Raw genomic sequence first — 16,982 nt, 5'->3', positions numbered from 1 at the left:
TCCTGGTAGGAAGGATATAAAATGGAGTGAAATTGCCCCTCTAAAGAGAGAGAGCACCCTCTCCCTTGCTGGCTTCCTCAGTGTTGCTATGCTGGTATGAGGAGCAGCAGTGAGGGAGGGAGTGGCAGGGGGAGGCTGAAGTGAGGCGGGGGAGGCTGGAAGAGAGGCCTAGCAGACTGGGGGACGTGGAGACCTCATCTGCAGTGCTGTGAGCAGCAGGAGCGCTAAGCAGATTGAGGGGGAAGGGAGACTGAGCGAGAGAGGGGGGAGGAAGGGAGACTAAACGAGAGAGGGGGAGGGGAGAAAGGGAGGCGAGGGGGGAAGGGAAGGGTGTGAGAAAGGGAGGGAGACAGGCGAGAAGGAAGGTGAGGAATGAAGAGGGAGGGAGGGAGAAAAAGAGAGGGAGGGGAGAATGGGAGAAGAGGGAGTGAAGGGGAGCAGAGAACGGAAGGGAGACTGGGAGGGGAAGGGAGTAAGGCGGTGAGGAAATGGAGCTATGACTGGCGCCCCCTGGAGTTAGAGACTAGCTATTGTCTCTGTAATGTCTCTAGTGTTAGACAGCACTGCAAGCATTGAGACAAGTGCATCAAAGGTTAGGGACAGTCAGCAGAGGTATTTTTGACGTTAAAGCATAGGGCAAAAATGCCACAGGGGATGGGGGGACATGTACCCCCAATATTCAGAACAGGTCGATTCCCCCAGGTCGATTTCTTAAAAAATAAAAAAAACGTTATAAACAATAGTAAAATGTGTAGAATTGCAGGAAATAAGCTTTAACGGTCGACTTTGGGCACGAAAAATAGTCCAACTCCACCTTTTCCCAGTTTTCAAATCTGTGGGGGTTCATCGATATGTCATCCTGGTCATGCCCACCCCGATTTAGCTAGTTCGTCAGCTAAGCTAGCCACTTGTAGCTAGCCAGTAACTCCACTATATTTTGATGTCATTTCAAAGGATTTGTTTTTGGACGGAAGCTGTAGAGATCGGTAAGAAATGTCACTTCTGTAGCCAAATATCTTATTCATAATCTTTTGTTTTTAAGCATTAAATTACCTGGTATAATTAAGCAATAAGGCCCGAGGAGGTGTAGTGTATGGCAAATATACCACGGTTAAGAGTTGTTCTTATGCACGACGCCATACACCACACCTCCTCGGGCCTTATTGTATATGCATTTGAATATGCATTTCTACAATTTAAAATTGGTTTGAGGTTTTTAAGTCATTGAAATGTGGAACTATTGCATTTTTTTCATATTGGCCCATGCATATTGTGTAATTTATGCTACTGATGGTCCCTAACTATATCAAATGTCAAACCAAATGATCATGGGCATTACGATCTGGGTCGTATGTAGCTGCGCTCAGAATTGATGATTACTTGGGCCAGCTGTGGGCATGTGGGCGGAATTGAAATAATGCCGCGTTCAAAACAACCGGGAACTCGGAAATCTCTGACTTCCTTGAGTTCAGGACAACTGGGAACTAAAAAAAAAACTATCTGTGACTGGGAAAAATCATTTTGAATGTCATCGTACTCAGAATTAGAATTTGGGAAATCTGGCCTCTTTCTAGAGCTCGGACTTTCCGACATGAAGATCACTGACGTCATGACTTGACTTCGGTTTATCTGAGTTCCCAGTTGTCTTGAACGCAATGAACTCATCACAAACGCAACCCAAGGAAAACTGTTATGGTACCCTTCATTGCGTGACATACCATTTTTTCCTGTCATCTTGCAAATCTCAGTTTTTTACGAGGCTTACTTTATGACCAAAATGTTCCTATTTACATATTGTAGTACATTTTGACACTAAAATAAATGTTTCTGACGGTTACAGGCCGTTTTCAAATGAAAAGGTTGCTTTAGAGGAGCAGTCACTCTTTAATGCTGTCATGGTTTTCCCATTTCTAACAAAGCTTTACATCTTTATAGGGGGTTCATATTGATGGCTCGATTGTCTCATCATCATGACAGTTGTCCAATTTCTTGTGAATCTTGGGACAGGGGCAGTGGAGCACACCATATTTGAAAGAGAATCCAATGAAATACTGTAACAGGGGTAAATGGAAACATATTGCAGTAAGTGGGTTGAAGGGAACAATAAATACATTATGTTAGTTAGATGTGATATTATATCTCAAATCACAGTATTTGAAGACATTAAATAGATAAACCATACATATTCTGTGATGCTTCATACTGTACGTAAATTTGAAATAGCTGAATTTAATATTTTGATGACAATTGTCTGCGCTAACACCAGATGGCCACAAGATATCGCAATTTCATAAGATACAAACAGTTAGGAGTTTGGGAAAGGAGTGGAGCAAACTCACCTTGGCCAAGGTGAATTTGTGAATGTTTATCTTTGATTTACTTTATAGACAGAAATATATCATATATATCTGTTGTTCTTAGGGCTATTTTGTTTGTACTAAAAACACTTTACCATTATAAAATACACTTGAGGCATTTATTCACAATTTAGGACATGCAGACAAACAGAAACAGTTAGACAAGATTATTTTATTATGTGGACAAAAGACAAACATTGATTTACTTTTTGGTTACGTCATATAAGCTAATACATTTTTACAGGTAAAAAGTGATCAAGATAAGTTGTACTTGATTCTTACTAGCGGGAACGCGCCTGTTGGGAACGGGTGCAGTTTCCTGGGTGCGTGAAAGCGTCACACAGGACAATGAAGTGGTTAGCTGGCGATGTGGCGAGTGAGAAGATAAATTACAGCAGGTTGGTTGGCTGGCGTTGTCGCATTCTCGGAGGAGGACAACGCAAACGAGGGAATTAAAGTGTCTTATGAGGACACACAGATAACTGGAATACCTGTGTTGATATCATTTGGGATATAGGGGAGACGAGGGCAGCCCCGCGAGGGCAAGTGTGTGCTGCTGTGGCGGTCCTGCTAGCGAAAGATGAACAAGCACCACCGAGTGCCGAGCAACCGAACCCTGAGCTCCGTGGAGGTGAAGAGCAAGGTGCGTTGCTTGCAATATTAGCTAGCTAATTGCCAGTATAGAACAGCTACTATGTAACTATTGTATGAGTTATTGAAGGCTCCTAGCTTACTACTTGCAAATGATGGCAAAAATTAGCCTGCAAAGTGGCTTGTCAGCAAGTTCTGTTGTAATTCAATTGTCTGGTCTGCGCCAGCTAGCTCTACCAGTTTGCTTGCTAGCTAACGCGTTAGTTGGCCAGCCAGTGATCTATCCAGCGAACGAACAAGTGTCGAATGTGGAATGAGGAAGGTATGTGTTGTTATCCAATGCATGGATGGATGTTTTACCACATTGTCTTATTTGTACGAATTAAATTATTACGCCGTGGTCGGAACCCTGTCAATAGCTTTGGAGATTAGGCAATGTTGTGACTACCCAGCCACCCACGTAATGAGCGAATACTTGTCAACGAACCACACATTGCTGTGGTTGAGTTTGGACAATATGTTACACAATTTTATATGATCTGATTGGGTGAATGTTTGTTTACAATGAACTAACTAAAATAAGCATAGTGAACAAGCTTCAAAAGCATCTGAGAGACACATCTGCGATTGCATCGCCTACTGTCAGGTTGTTAATTAGGTTTGCTAATCGTTTATGAAGGTTGTTGGCCTAGAGCGCTGACAAGTCATTCAGCTGTTTATAGTGCCGTGCGCAGGTGATAAAGGCACAAGTGATCTTGGTTCCTTCCGCATAGGATTGCTAATAGTAAACAAAGTAATTGCGCAGTTTAGGTATATATTTCATACTTCTAAATATCTACATTTTCCATTATTGGGATAATCCCAAAATGTAATATCCAGTGTCAATATTGGAATGTCACATAATAATAGTAGTAGTAATAATAATGCAGGGTTCCCTTCATCCATTCAAAACTAACTTTTTCAACAGCACATGTTATGAGATGTTGTCAAGACTACAGACATTAGTCTCATGAAAAGGATGACGGTGGTACCAATCCCCAGTTTCCCAATTTGTTTGTTGTCTTCAGCCTGATTAGACAATGGGGTGCTAATCAACCGTACAAACTCAGTCCCCCGCACTGTGCAGCAGTAACCACAACACTGCTAGTCGCTGGGGGCACCTTCTTAATGCAAAAAAGGGACGGGAGGGTCCAACCCTTGTCTTTCAACTCCAATGTTATACTTTGGCAACAAGCATTGCTCCAACCATGTCGAACAAATCGTGTTTGTGGTAAACTGCCCTCACTAATAGAGTACCACCAACAAGAGTTACTGTCACCAGTGTAATTGATTTGGTAGATTTCAGATAAGTATTTCCTATCGATGCAACAGATGGGTGTGTGAGTCCCTATTTCTGTAATTATAGACTGCTATGACAAACACAGGCACAATCACACCCACATCTGCATTTTGAACATTTTAATTGATGCACAGATTGTACTCATTTTCACATACAAGCCAAAGACACATAATCAGAATTTGTACTAAATGAGTGATGCTCTGGTCTTCAAGACTCTACGTATCATATAGTGGTCGTGAGTCAATTGGTTGAGATTTATTTGATAAAAGATTGAATTTTGTCTTTACTCTTATAAACCATAGAAACACATTGAATAACACATTCATAAATGGCAAACAATAATACATAAGGTCTTGAAGTGTCCTATATCAATGAGGTATAAGAGCTCAGGAAATATTGTATTTTTTTTTAACACATATTTAACCCCTTTGTTTGTTTGCACAAAACTACCCGTATACAGTGCATTCGGGAAGTATTCAGAGCCCTTGACTTTTTCCACGTTGTTACGTAACAGCTTTATTCTAAAATTGATTAAAAAATATCCCTTAATCTACACACAATACCCCATAATAACAAAGCTAAAACAGGTTTTTAGAAATGTTTGCAAATTTATAAAAAAATAAAAACATTTCCATAATTATTCAGACCCTTTTCTCAGTACTTTGTTGAAGCACCTTTGGTAGCGATTACAGCCTCGAGTCTTCTTGGGTATGACGCTACAATCTTGGCACACCTGTATTTGGGGAATTTCTCCCATTTTTCTCTGCAGATCCTCTCCAGCTCTGTCAGGTTGGATAGGGAGCGTTGCTACACAGCTATTTTCAGGTCTCTCCTGAGATGTTTGTTCGGGTTCAAGTCTGGAAAATTCAGGAAATTCAGAGACTTGTCCCGAAGCCACTCCTGCAATGTCTTGGCTATGTGCTTAGGGTTGTTGTCCTGATGGAAGGTGAACCTTCGCCCCAGTCTGAGGTCCTGAGCACTCTGGAGCAGGTTCATCTTTCCCTCAATCCTGACTGGTCTTACAGTCCCTGCCGCTGAAAAACATCCCCACAGCATGATGCTGCAACCACCGTGATTCACTGTAGGGATGGCTGCCAGGTTTTGTCCAGGCGTGATGCTTGGCATTCAGACCAAAAAGTTCAATCTTGGTATCATCAGACCAGAGAATCTTGTTTCTCATGGTCTGATGGTCTTTAGGTGACTTTTGGCTAACTCCAAGTGGGCTGGCATGTGCCTTTTTACTGAGGAGTGGCTTCCGTCTGGTCACTCTACCATAGAGGAACTCTGGAGCTCTGTCAGTGACCATTGGGTTCTTGGTCACCTCCCTGACCAAGACCCTTCTCCACCGATTGCTCAGTTTGGCCGGGCAGCCAGCTCTAGGAAGAGCCTTGGTGGTTCCAAACTTCTTCCATTTAAGAATAATGGAGGCCACTTAGGGACCTTCAATGCTGCAGAAATGTTTTTGGTACCCTTTCCCACATCTGTGCCTCGACACAATCCTGTCTCGGAGCTCTACAGACAATTCCTTCAACCTCGTGGCTTGGTTTTTGCTCTGACATTTACTGTCAACTGTGAGACCTTATATAGACAGGTGTGTGCCTTTCCAAATCATGGCCAATCAATTGAATTTATCACAGGTGGACTCCAATCAAGTTGTAGAAACATCTCAAGGATGATCAATGGAAACAGGATGCACCTGAGCTCAATTTCGAGTCTCATAGCAAAGGGTCTGAATAGTTATGTAAGTAATGTATTTCTGTGTTTTATTTTTATTACATTTGCAAAAGTTTCTTAACCTGTTTTCGCTTTGTAATTATTGGGTGTTGTGTGTAGTTTGACGAGGGAATAAAGAAAAATAATATTAGAATAAGGCTGTAATGTGGAAAAACTTAAGTGGTCTGAATACTTTCTGAAGCACTGTACTACCATTCGTTTGTATAAGTTACCTTCAGACGAGTCCCGTGACACTTGTCGTGGAGAGAACACCACCATTTTTAGGATGTCTCATGGTCTGACAAACACCTCTGTAGCTCGGTCACCTTCCACCGCAGATGTGAAAGGTTGATATAGGTGGATTGAGATGCAGCCGTGCTTATTAAACTGATGGATTTTGCTGGGGATTTATTTATGTTACTTATACAGAACAAAAATATGAACTCAACATAAAGTGTTGGTCCCATGTTTCATGAGCTGAAATAAGATATTCCAGAAATTTTCCATCCTCAAAATTGCTTATTTATCTCAAATTTTGTGCACGAATTTGTATACACCCCTAGTAGTGAGCGTTTCTTTTTTACCAATATGATCCATCCACCTGACAGGTGTGGCATATCAAGAAGCCAATTTAAACTGCATGATCATTACACAGGTGCATGTTGTGCGGGGGACAAAAGGCCACTCTAAAAGGTCCAGTTTTGTCACAACACAATGTCACAGATGTCTCAAGTTTTGAGGGAGAGTGTAATTGGCATGCTGACTGCAGGAATGTCTACCAGAGCTGTTGCCAGAGAATTTAATGTTAATTTCTCTACCATAAGCCGCCTCGTGTCGTTTTAGAGAATTTTTTTATTATGCGTCCAACCGGCCTCACAACAGCAGACCACATGTAACCACGCCAGCCCAGGACCTCATATTTTTGTTCAGTGTAGATTTGACTTATTTACTTATTCTAACCACTGTGTAATGTTTTTCTGCTTTGTCAAAACTGTTTGCTGAAAAATTCTTTCTACAAACACCAAGGTCATTATCCTTCCTCCTATCCAATCTTTTAACTGCGGACTGTCTGTCTCTGTCTGTTTCTGTCTGTTCGCATTCCTATATGTCCCAGTTTGGGGCCGAATTCCGTCGGTTCTCCCTGGACCGGTCGAAGCCGGGCAGATTTGATGAGTTCTATGGACTCCTGCAGCACGTGCACCGGATCCCCAACGTGGACCTGCTGGTGGGTTACGCCGACGTCCACGGCGACCTGTTGCCAATAAACAACAATGACAACTACTACAAGGCCATCTCTGTGGCTAGCCCGCTGCTACGGCTCTTCCTGCAGAGGAAAGGTAAGAAAGGATCAATCAAGTTTATTTTACATCCAAAAGCAAGCAATGCAGGGACAGGAGCACAGTGTCTACGAAACACTGCCTTCAAGGTAGGAACATAGGAAGAAACCTAGAAAGGAACCAGGCTCCGAGGGGTGGCCAGTCCTCTTCTGGCTATACCGTGTAGAGAAGGATCGCACAGTGCCAGGGGGCAGGTCAGCATGAGGCAGAGGGAAGGATTATTTTTCAATGTTTATCTTTTTTTTTTATTGTAACTCTTTACTGCTACTTGAACTTCTTCTATGGTGATTGTAGTGAATTGCTTACTTGATATTTAAAAAAACAACAAGCTGTCATGTGAGATTCAAATCAAATGTTATTAGTCACATGTGCCGAGTACAACAGGTTACAGTGGAATGCTTACTTACGAGCCCCTAACCAACAATGCTGTTTAAAAAAATACGGATAAGAAATAAAAGTAACGAGTAATTAAAGAGCAGCAGTAAAATAACATTAGCAAGACAGGGGGGTACCGGTACATTGTCAATGTGCTGGGGGCGTTGGTTAGTTGAGGTAATATGTATATGTAGGTAGAGTTATTAAAGTGACTATACATAGATGATAACAACAGAGAGTAGCCGCGGGCGGGGGGCACAGGCAATGCAAATATTCTGGGTAGCCATTTGATTAGATGTTCAGGAGTCTTGTGGCTTGGGGGTAGAAGCTGTTTAGAAGCCTTTTGGACCTAGACTTGTTGCTCCGGTACCACTTGCCGTGGCGGTAGCAGAGACAGCAGTCTATGATTAGGGTGGCTGGAGGCTTTGACAATTTTTAGGGCCTTCCTCTGACACCGCCTGGTATAGAGATCCTGGATGGCAGGAAGCTTGGCCACAGTGATGTACTGGGCCGTTCGCACTACCCTCTGTAGTGCTTTGTGGTTGGAGGCCGAGCAGTTGCCATACCAGGCAGTGATGCAACCAGTCAGGATGCTCTCAATGGTGCAGCTATAGAACCTTTTGAGGATCTGAGGACCCATGCCAAATCTTTTTAGTTTCCTGAGGGGGAATAGGCATAGATGTTATCTACAAATGAGAGTTTTCGTGCCCTCTTCACGACTGTCTTGGTGTCTTTGGACCATTCTAGTTTGTTGGTGATGTGGACACCAAGGAACTTGAAGCTCTCAATCTGCTCCACTGCAGCCTGTCGATGAGAATGGGGGTGTGCTCGGTCCTCTTTTTCCTATAGTCCACAACATCCCCTTTGTCTTGATCACATTGAGGGAGAGGTTGTTGTCCTGGCACCACACGGCCAGGTCTCTGACCTCCTCCCTATAGGCTGCCTCGTTGTCGGTGATCAGGTCTACCACTCTTGTCATCGGCAAATTTAAGGATGGTGTTGGAGTCGTGCCTGGCCGTGCAGTCATGCGTGAACAGGGAGTACAGGAGGGGACTGCGCACGCCCCCTGATAGGCTCCTGTGTTGAGGAGCAGCATGGCAAATGTGTTGTTACCTACCCTTACCACCTGGGGGCGGCCCGTCAGGAAGTCCAGGATCCAGTTGCAGGGGGAGGTGTTTAGTCCCAGGGTCTTTAGCTTTTTGATGAACCCTATGATATTGAACGCTGCGCTGTAGTTAATGAATAGCATTCTCACGTAGGTGTTCCTTTTGTCCAGTTGGGAAAGGACAGTGTGGAGTGCAGTAGAGATTGCATAATCTGTGGATCTCTTGGGGCAGTATGCAAATTGAAGTGGGTCTAGGGTTTCTGGGATAATGGTGTTGTGAGCCATGACCAGCCTTTCAAAGCACTTCATGGCTACAGACGTGAGTGCTAAGGGTTGGTAGTCATTTAGGCAGGTTACCTTAGTGTTCTTGGGCACAGGCTGCCTAAAATATGTTGGTAGTACAGACTCGGACAGGGAGAGGTTGAAAATGTCAGTGAAGACACTTGCCAGTTGGTTAGCGCATGCTCACAGTACACATCCTGGTAATCCGTCTAGCCCTGAGGCCTTGTGAATGTTGACCTGTTTAAAGGTTTTACTCACATCTGCTGCGGAGAGTGTGATCGCACAGTCTTCCGGAACAGCTGGTGCTCTTATGCATGTTTCAGTGTTATATGCCTCGAAGCGAGCATAGAAGTAGTTGAGGTCATCTGGTAGGCTCGTGTCAATGGGCAGCTCTCGGCTGTGCTTCCCTTTGTAGTCTGTAATAGTTTGCAAGCCCTGCCACATCCGACGAGCGTCAGAGCCGGTGTAGTACGATTCAATCTTAGTCCTGTATTGACGCTGTGCCTGTTTGATGGTTCGTTGGAGGGCATAGCGGGATTTCTTATAAGTGTCTGAGTTAGAGTCCCGCTTCTTGAAAATGGCAGCTCTAGCCTTTAGCTCAGTGTGGATGTTGCCTGTAATTCATGGCGTCAGGTTGGGATATGTAAGTACGGTCACTGTGGGGACGACGTCATTGATGCACTTATTGATGAAGCCAATGACTGATGTGGTGTACTCCTCAATGCCATCAGAAGAATCCCGGAACATATTCCATTCTGTGCTAGGAAAACAGTCCTGTAGCTTAGCATCTGCTTCATCTGACCACTTTTTTTTATTGATCTAGTCACTGGTGCTTCCTGATTTTAATTTATGCTTGGAAGTAGGAATCAGGAGGATAGAATTATGGTCAGATTTGCCAAATTAAGGGCAAGGGGGAGTTTTCTATGCATCTCTGTTTGTGGAGTAAAGGTGGTCCAGAGTACCCCCCCCCCCCCCCCCCCCCCCCTTGTTTGCACAGTTTACATGCTGATAGAAATGTGGTATTAAGGATTTAAGTTACTCTGCATTAAAGTTCCCGGCTACTAGGAGCGGCGCCTATGGGTGAGCGTTTTCTTGTTTGCTTATGGCGGAATACAGCTCATTCAATGCTGTCTTAGTGCCAGCCTCTGTCTGTGGTGGTATGTAAACAGCTAGGAAAAATACAGATAAACTCTCTAGGTAGATAGTGGGCTCTACAGCTTGTCATAAGATACTCTACCTCAGGTGCGCAATAGCTCAAGACTTCCTTAGATGTCGTGCACCAGCTGTTATTTTCAAAAATACCAATTCCGCTGCCCCTTGTCTTACCAGAAGCCACTGTTCTATCCTGCTGGTACAGCATATAACCTGCCAGCTGTATGTTGATAGTGTCGTCGTTCAGCCACGACTCCGTGAAGCATAAGATATATATATATATATATATATATATATATATATATATATATATATATATATATATATTACAGTTTTGAATGTCTCGTTGGTAGTTTAATCTTGCTCGTAGGTCGATTTTATTCTCCAAAGATTGCTCGTTTGCTAGCAGAATGGAAGGAAGTGAGGGTTTAGTCAGTCGCCTACGAATTTTCAGAAGGCTGCCCGCCCTCTGGCCCCTTTTTTCTCCGCCGCTTCTTCGCGCAAATCACGGGGATCTGGGCCTGTTCCCGAGAAAGCAGTATATCATTCGCGTCGGGCTCGTCAGACTCATTAAAGGGAAAACAAGGATTCTGCCAGTCTGTGTTGAGTAGTTGCAGTCCTGATGTCCAGAAGTTATTTTCAGTCATAAGAGACGGGAGAGGCAACATGATGTAAAAAATAAATAATTTATAAACAAACAAAAAAACACAATCGGTTGGGGACAGGTAAAACGTCAGCCTCCTTCTCCGACTCCATTGTTAGATTCCATGTGTGTAATGCCACAGTCTTTCCTCCATCTCCTGTGCTTTTTTTGTTGTATTTTAGCTAACCCTTTTTCTAACCTAAACTTAATTATCCTGACCTGCTATGTTAATGATCATAACCTGCTTAAGTTTTCCTAAACCTGCTACAAAAAGTCAATTTTGACAAAAGCTGTACCCTTCTAGACAAAACAAATGAAATTTTCTCTTACTTCATGTAGCTAACACATTCATGCTTCGCTTATTCCTCTCTGATTTATAAGATACTGTTGCCCAAACAACATGCTGATTTAGACCTACACCAGCACTGGTATCAGGATGTATTAGCTAGCTACATTTGCTCGGACTCAGTACATTTATTAGCTAGCTGTCTGGCTAGCAAGCTAACTAGCGGTTAGCATTAGCCGTTGATATGATTTATTTTAGCCACAACTTGCTAAGAAAAGACAAACTAGCTGTTTGCAGACTGTAAGATACAAAAACTAATAGTGTAATTATAGAATGTGTGTGGATTTATATTAAGAAGCGAAGTGGAAAGCAGCATCGTTGTCATCAAATCGAGCTTTATTTATACAACATATATCAGACATGGAATGCAACGCAATGTGCTTTACATGAAGAAACTGAAAATAAAAGCTGAAACATTTACTACACAACAAACATAAGATAAAAAAAACTAATTGACACGAACTGAACAATTTTTAAAAATCACCCTAAGTAAAAGCAAAGCTAAAAAGATGTTTGAAGATCTCTCTCAAATTTTAAAAAAAATATGTCAACAGTTTCAGCCCCCAAGTTCTCTGGCAGGCCTTTCCAGAGGCTGGGTGCATAGTAACTAAAAGGCTGCCTCCTTGCTTCTTGGTCCTAGGCTTTGGGATGGTTAAAAGGCCAGTGCCAGAGGACCTGAGGGACTTACTTCAAAGCATGTCTGACATGTATAGGGGTGCACAATCCTGGATTGATTTAAAAACCAATAGAAGAATCTTAAAATTTATTCTACAACTCCGTCAGCCAGTGCAGAGAACTTAAAACCGGTGTAATGTGTGAACTCCTTCTGGTCTTGGTCAGTACCCTTGGTCCAGCATTCTGTATGTTTTGCAGTTGATCAATGGCTTTCTTGGGTAGACCAGACAGGAGAGCCTTACAGTAGTCAAGCCTGCTTGTAATAAAAGCATTGATGAGTCTCTCTCTGTATCCGCCTGAGAGAGAGAAATGGCCGAACCTTGGCAATGTTCCTCAGGTGGTAAGAAGCTATTTTGGTCACATTCCTAATGTGTGATCCAAAATTTTGTTCAGAATCTAGAATTACACCTAGGTTTTTTTTACCTGGTGTCTTGTCTTTATTGTCTGTGAATTCAGATGTGAGGCTAGATTCTCTCTCTGCTTTGGCTCCAACAATAAGTACCTTGGTCTCGTCTTGATTTAGCTGACGGAAGTTGTGAGCCATCCAAGTATTTAAATCACTAGAATAAGAATTGATCTGTGGAGCTAAAATCCTCTGGTGACATAGAAATGTAAAGTTGTGTATCGTCTGCGTATCAGAGAAAGTCAATGCTGTGCTTTCCAATAACGCTGCCAAAGCGGTAACATATATAAACTGAACTGTACCGGGCCTGAGAGACTGTACCGGCCTTGGAGATTGTCAAATTGCTAAGAGCTGAAGAATCTAAATAACTTTTCTTCAGAAGGGGTTTCACCATTTTTAGTGCAGTGGGGAAAGTGCCTGAGAACAGAGTGATTTAACAGTGGCTTGCACTTCTTCAGATATGCAATTAAAAACGTTTGAAGTAGGTGGAGAGGATAGGATCAAGAAGGCAGGTAGTTGGCTTAAGTTGTGATATGACTTTCCTGAGCATGTCTGTCAATCAGCGAAAATAAATCCATAGTACCTTTGTGTGGTAGGCTCGGGCACATATCATCAAACTTCTCATCAGTTCTTGCTTGACTGATACCCAGCCTAATGTTGGTTATCTTATCTCTGAAATATGCTGCAAACTCATCACATTTAGATGTGGAGGAAAGTTCACAGGTTTGCAGGGGTAGGATTTGATCAGGCCATCAATGGTTGAGAAGAGCACTCAAATTATTAATCGAGATCAAGTTAGAAAAAGGAGCACGTCTGGCATTTTTAATTGCCTTGTTAATATGTGACAAGTTGCTCTCTCAGTATATCATAATAGACCTGCAACTTTGACTTTCTCCACTTCATCAACATATTGTTGCATCTGCTGCATTTATCATGCAGACTGAAAAGGGAACGATCAACATGATCTCGTGGTCAAGCCACTGAGGTATAATAAGAACTGGAGAATGTGTCCAAAATATCTGACTGTTTAAGGTAATCTACTCATGTTCGCATACACCGATTCATGAACCGTCTATATCCGGGTTGCATCTGGTTTATACGGACCATCATTGCATGCGCACTAGCACTCATTGCGCACAGGGAGCAGTGAGAGCAGCAACAACATCACGTCATTCAAAAACATGGCCGACATTATATGACTATAACATTTTCATATCTTAGGCTGTGAATGCTGGATTTGATAAGATCCTTGCCCCATGAGTCGAGCAACTGCGCTCCTTGAGTGATGGGGCGGGCTTAGTGAGAGCGAGACGACTCAAGTAGTGTTTAACAAGCCTAACATTTGAAATGCGTTATAGAAGATAAAGTAAAAACCCAAACCGGTACGTGCATCAACACCGTTATATAGTAAAATACCCTGCTGTCTCACCATGGTACTATAGCATTCTGGACATTTTGATAGTTGTTGAACAATGAATTAGGACTTGTTGTGTGTGTCCATTCAGTACGTTTTTCAATGAGGTGATAATTGCTGTTTTTAGTATGGGTGTTGAACTCAGTCTTTAGTCCTTTTTGTCATAATTGAGTGTTCAGTGCAATCTGGTCAATCCAGAGAGGCTGGGTCTGTGGGGGGTGAGTCTAAGCTGTCTCAATGTGCCATATGACCTATAGATGCTAAGCCTCTTTGTCAGGAGGGGATTACAGGGGTCACTGTGTCACGCTGTGTGGGCCCTGTGTTTCAATTACATGCTAGACACTAACGTCTTTGGCTGCAGCAACTCACCCCTCACACACACACACACACACACACACACACACACACTCTTGAAATATTTGCCCACAGCCTTTACCCAACAGTGTAGGAAGCAGTTCATTCTGACTGCCTAGTAGTGCTGAGCGGTTAGTGCTTTTTATTATTTGAATGTTTTTACATTTAACGTGGGTTGAATGCTGTAACACAGAATAAAACGATTAATACAATTCCCAGCTTATCACCTATTAACTATTATTTATTCCTTTACTTTAATAAAATATTTTAGTTGTATTTGTTTTATTTGACCTGGAGTCATTATCTCATCTCTATAGATCTGCTGCCTATGCTGTCTGACAAAATCACTATTTTAGTAGTTTTTCAAACTAAATAAGGCATGACTGCTGAATACCTACTATGAATCACTTAGATCGTGTATTTACAGGTAGAGATGCCTCGCGAAGCAACTGCTCTTCATCCCTCTCGATCACACATTATTTTGTCTCTTCTCTCCCTTTCCATGTCTGCCCCACACTAACCTAACATAGCAGAAGTAAAAGAAACAGACAGACCGGATAAGTAGGCACGCAATGGATTATGGCCATTGTAGTTAATTACCACATTTTCTGCCCTTAAACTACGTAGAATATTGGTCTGTTGGCACGGTTACATCGCACAGTTTGGGATTGATCTGATGAGTCTTTTGAGAAACTTCTCATTGAGCTCACAGGAAAAAAACTGAACGAATTGGAATTGAAATAATTTAACTATATTGGTCAATTTGTTGTTTTAACAATGTCAGTTGATACTCAACACTACTGCATGGCCATCGGAAGTTGTATGGATGTGGGTCTATGTATTGTCTTCTTTTACTAATGGTTTCTGGACTGCTAGGCTAAATGATGCTAGGGTTTTAATATCAAATGACGATGGCTGTATCAGCGTTGTGTCTTTCTCTGGGCTCAGTCTGTGTTAGGATGGAAAGAGCAGGTTGTGCTCTTTGGCTGCCTATTGCTGTCTTTACTCCCCCTCTGCAGTCTGGGAATTCTTTCTAGGCTGTGAGTTTGTTTGAGAAGAACTCGTGGGGGTTATAAAAGAGCTCTATGTGTTTAGCCAGAAAGTTTTCCCTCCAGCCTTGGCTGACCTTGTCACTGTGGAAGTAAACTAGACTTTTTAAGCAATTGGGAGACTTTTTTCTTTAAATCCAGATTAAGAATAAAGTTGTCATTGTATTGATGTTTTGATGAGCTGTGTGGATGTGGAATATTGTACATGTTGATGGGGATTCTGGAATGTGTGTGGAGTTAATATATTGGCAACACACATTTTAAATATGCAGGGTATTCAAATAATCTGAACGAAAGATGTTCTTTGTATGTCCACGTGCCGTTTGTGGGCTTCAGATGTGGGGTGATTGTGGGGGTTGTGAACTTTTTGGACATGATATATGGTACTGTATGAAATCATTCTTGGGCAGTGTTGGCTTGCCTTCTTTAGGCCTATTTGAGTGTGTGTCCAAATTATTGATTTCAGTATATCAAGCTATTGATGATCGAAATTACCTAGTGATTCTCTCTCTCATTCACTCTTTCACTCACATGTTTTCCAATCAAAATCCTATTTTTCCTAAACCTAAGTGTAACCCTTAACCTAAGTCTTTGTCCTTGTGGGAGACCTGGGAAATGTCCCCATGAAGGAGAACTTCTTGTTTTGCTATCCTTTTGTGGATTTCTGGTACATAATGAGGATGGTAATTTAAACACACAAAGAAGAAGAAAAACACTCTAACTAGAAATGGTGGGAAAAATTGAGTTGTATATCGGGATATATTTTGTGACGATATATCTTATTGTTTTGACAATTTAACAATAATTGTTGTGCTATTTGTCTGCACCTGCACCAAAACGACAGTATTTTTAATTCATACTGTAGCTTGTTCTCCATCTTTTTATATGGTGAGCTAATGTTTTCAGCACTTTTTTATTTCCATGATTGATGAAAACTCTCTTGTCCCTCTGCAGCAGACATATGGTGAGCAATATGTTGGAACATCAAATCACCGTAAAATCACAGTATCAAATCGCAATACCAATAGAATAGTGAGAATCGCAATACATATCGTATCGGTACCTAAGTATCGTAATAATATTGTATCGTGAGGTCCCTGGCAAATCCCAGCCCTGAATCTTACACAATGTCTGGATGGCTGTAGTGCAACCAGTCCCATGCCTGTTTACCTGTTGCCATGGTAGCCCTGAAGAGGCCTGTGCACCATTGTATTAATGGCCCTGGGTATTGTTTAGGGATGATGGGAGCTGCAAAGCCTGCTGGGGGAAATACCCCCACACACAGACAACATACGATGACAGTTTTTATACTTTTTTTTTTTCCGTCACTTGTGATGTGTGAAGTTAAAGGGTTATGTTTATGAATGACACCCTGTTGCTTCGGCCTGCGCGACAAATTGGTTGGAGTTAATGTGGTCAGTTGTGAAGCTGCTTTATTTATTCTTAGTGCAGTATGTTCTGACAGACTCCTATTGTATTCTTTTTACTGAATGAGACCAGCAGGAGAGCAGTGTGCCTTCCCCTACCGTCGCCATGTCATACAGGTACACTGTTTTTGCTGAGGTCAGTGTAACAGTGTTTATGGTGGTCAGCCAGAGAAAGAGAGCTGTACTCCTCTGTTCTCGTCACTTAAACACTATTTAGATAATGTGCTCTTTTTGGCTGGCGCTAGGCCGGCGCAAGTGTCAAACGTACGCCAGTTGCCGATTTCAGGCATGCAGAAACTAGCGCTCTGGTATTTTCCACCCCTTTCGTAAGATTCTGCAATTTACCTGTCTAACATCAGCTTGCTTGTGCTGAGGTGGGAGGGGTGACAATATTTGAGGTGTGTTCTTAAAAACCAGCGC

At 42.4% G+C, this 16,982-nt stretch overlaps 1 protein-coding gene across 2 annotated transcripts in view; it reads left to right on the top strand.

Moving 5' to 3' along the window:
* The first annotated feature begins 2,653 nt into the window (after positions 1-2,653).
* LOC129830057 (partitioning defective 6 homolog beta-like) overlaps positions 2,654-16,982 on the top strand; it is a 37,410-nt gene continuing 23,081 nt past the window's right edge. Inside the window, exons 1-2 of one of the 2 annotated variants that reach the window (XM_055892242.1) lie at positions 2,654-3,000; positions 7,115-7,337. In XM_055892242.1, coding sequence (XP_055748217.1) covers positions 2,938-3,000; positions 7,115-7,337 — 286 coding nt within the window. In that variant the 5' untranslated portion in view covers positions 2,654-2,937. Of the gene's footprint in view, positions 3,001-3,034; positions 3,271-7,114; positions 7,338-16,982 lie in introns of those variants that run through there. The other variant, XM_055892243.1, reaches the window with a different exon arrangement.

The sequence above is a fragment of the Salvelinus fontinalis genome, chromosome 31 (genome assembly GCF_029448725.1).
Source record: "Salvelinus fontinalis isolate EN_2023a chromosome 31, ASM2944872v1, whole genome shotgun sequence".
NCBI classification, from domain to species: Eukaryota; Metazoa; Chordata; class Actinopteri; order Salmoniformes; family Salmonidae; genus Salvelinus; species Salvelinus fontinalis.
Note: the sequence above shows the minus strand (reverse complement) of the source record. Positions and strands in the feature narration are given on the sequence as shown.